Source organism: Nicotiana attenuata, chromosome 5 (assembly GCF_001879085.1).
Source record: "Nicotiana attenuata strain UT chromosome 5, NIATTr2, whole genome shotgun sequence".
NCBI lineage: Eukaryota > Viridiplantae > Streptophyta > Magnoliopsida > Solanales > Solanaceae > Nicotiana > Nicotiana attenuata.
Genome location: NC_031993.1, coordinates 21,286,316 through 21,287,949, shown reverse-complemented (window position 1 = coordinate 21,287,949; position 1,634 = coordinate 21,286,316). Strand labels below are relative to the sequence as shown.

Genomic DNA, 1,634 nt, shown 5'->3' with positions numbered 1-1,634 from the left:
GATTATTTATTGTAAAATATTACCTAAATATAGTCATTTTAAAACTCTTTGCATGTTCTTTACTGATTGACGCTAGGCACATATTTTAAAACTTAATTTACATGTTCTTTTCATATAAATATTTTATTGATTGACGCTAGGCACACGTACAACGCACGTATACTAAGACTAGTAAATAGTTAACGCTTTAACAATGTAGACTGACTACTCGCTTTTTGTATATTTAATTAAGAGAACAAAATCATAGCCAGAGCAAGATCAGTTTAAAAAATAATTGAATCAATTAATTAATCAAATAATCACTCTCACCAAGTGTATTTGATATTTACCCAAAAAAAAAAAAAAAATCCCGCCCACCCAAAAGACATAGTACTATAGTTAACTAATCAACGAACTAAACTTCTCAGAATAATTCAAGTTTGGTTAAGGGAAATTGTCGCGATTTCTTAGCTGGATGAGGACTTTCCACCTCATCCTCCCCGGAGCGAAATCCCGGCCAAAATTCCGGCAAGGGAGGAATATTCAAGTCAAATCCACGCTGGCTAGTCGTAGACCCCACACCGTCCGATGACGTCACCTTTCCCTCGTAGTGACGCCTTTTGTGACCACCCAAAGCTTGTCCAGTTGGGAAACTCTTGTGGCAAACAGAACATTCGTGAGTCCTCCCACTAAGGCCGTTAGCTGACGTGGCACCGGCGGTGGCAATGGAGGTGGTGGCGGAGTTTTCATTGACGTCTCCGTTAATGAGCTGCTTACGGTGACTAGCTTTATGTCCACCTAGAGCTTGATAAGATCCAAAAGACTTGCCGCACACTGAACAATTGTACAAATTCTTAGATATGATGGGAGCTGTTACTGAATTGGTAGTAGAATTGCCGTTACTATGAGCAAGCATAAGAAGACAGAAAGCTAAGTATTCTTCTTCAGTAGGCTGTTGTTCCATTATACTACGTGGTCTTTTTGATCTGATCTTACCCTTTGTCCAAGATTCAAGGTAGTTGAGAGTGGTGTTTTCATACTGAAATGATGGTGGGGTTGGGGTTCTTGGAGAGTTCAAAGCTTCAAGTGCCATATCCTTAGTTGGTTTTTCTTGAAAGAATTAAACAAAGAATGATAGATATTGTTTAGCAACTGAACTCAAAGAAGTAGTCAGTAAAGAATTTGAGAGGAGAAAAGAGAGAGATTTGAGAACTTGGTGATTGTAATTGAGTGAAGTGGTTAGTATATATGGGGAGATGGAGTAAAGGATGAGAAAGGGAGGGAAGTTGCGGGAGGAGTAGTAGGAAGGTACTTAATTAGGTGGTTACATAAGTAATTGAATGAAATAGAAAAATGGAAGGAGAGTGGAGCACGTTTGAGAAAGAGATTGATTGTTGATGGCCAAGTGGAAGTTGTTTACGTAATTATAAGTACAAGTGGGTGACTGAAGTCACTCTCAACTCTCAAGAGGGACGGCTAAGGGACTATTTTATTAGTGCAAGTGGTAGACTATGGACTCCTTCAAAAGTCAAAACAACTCTCCCACAAGTTATTAGAAGTTACATACAAATATAATAGAAGCTGACAATTTTTGTCACACCGTTGTAGGTTAACATGTGATAAACAAATTAGTTTTCAACTTTATTATATTAACT

General features: G+C 38.1%; 1 protein-coding gene across 1 annotated transcript; it reads right to left on the bottom strand.

The window, feature by feature from the left end:
* Window positions 228-1,299, bottom strand: LOC109225466 (zinc finger protein ZAT10-like). The gene has a single exon (XM_019390135.1). It carries the CDS (start codon window positions 1,070-1,072, stop codon window positions 404-406), a length of 669 nt encoding a protein of 222 aa, XP_019245680.1. The 5' UTR covers window positions 1,073-1,299; the 3' UTR covers window positions 228-403.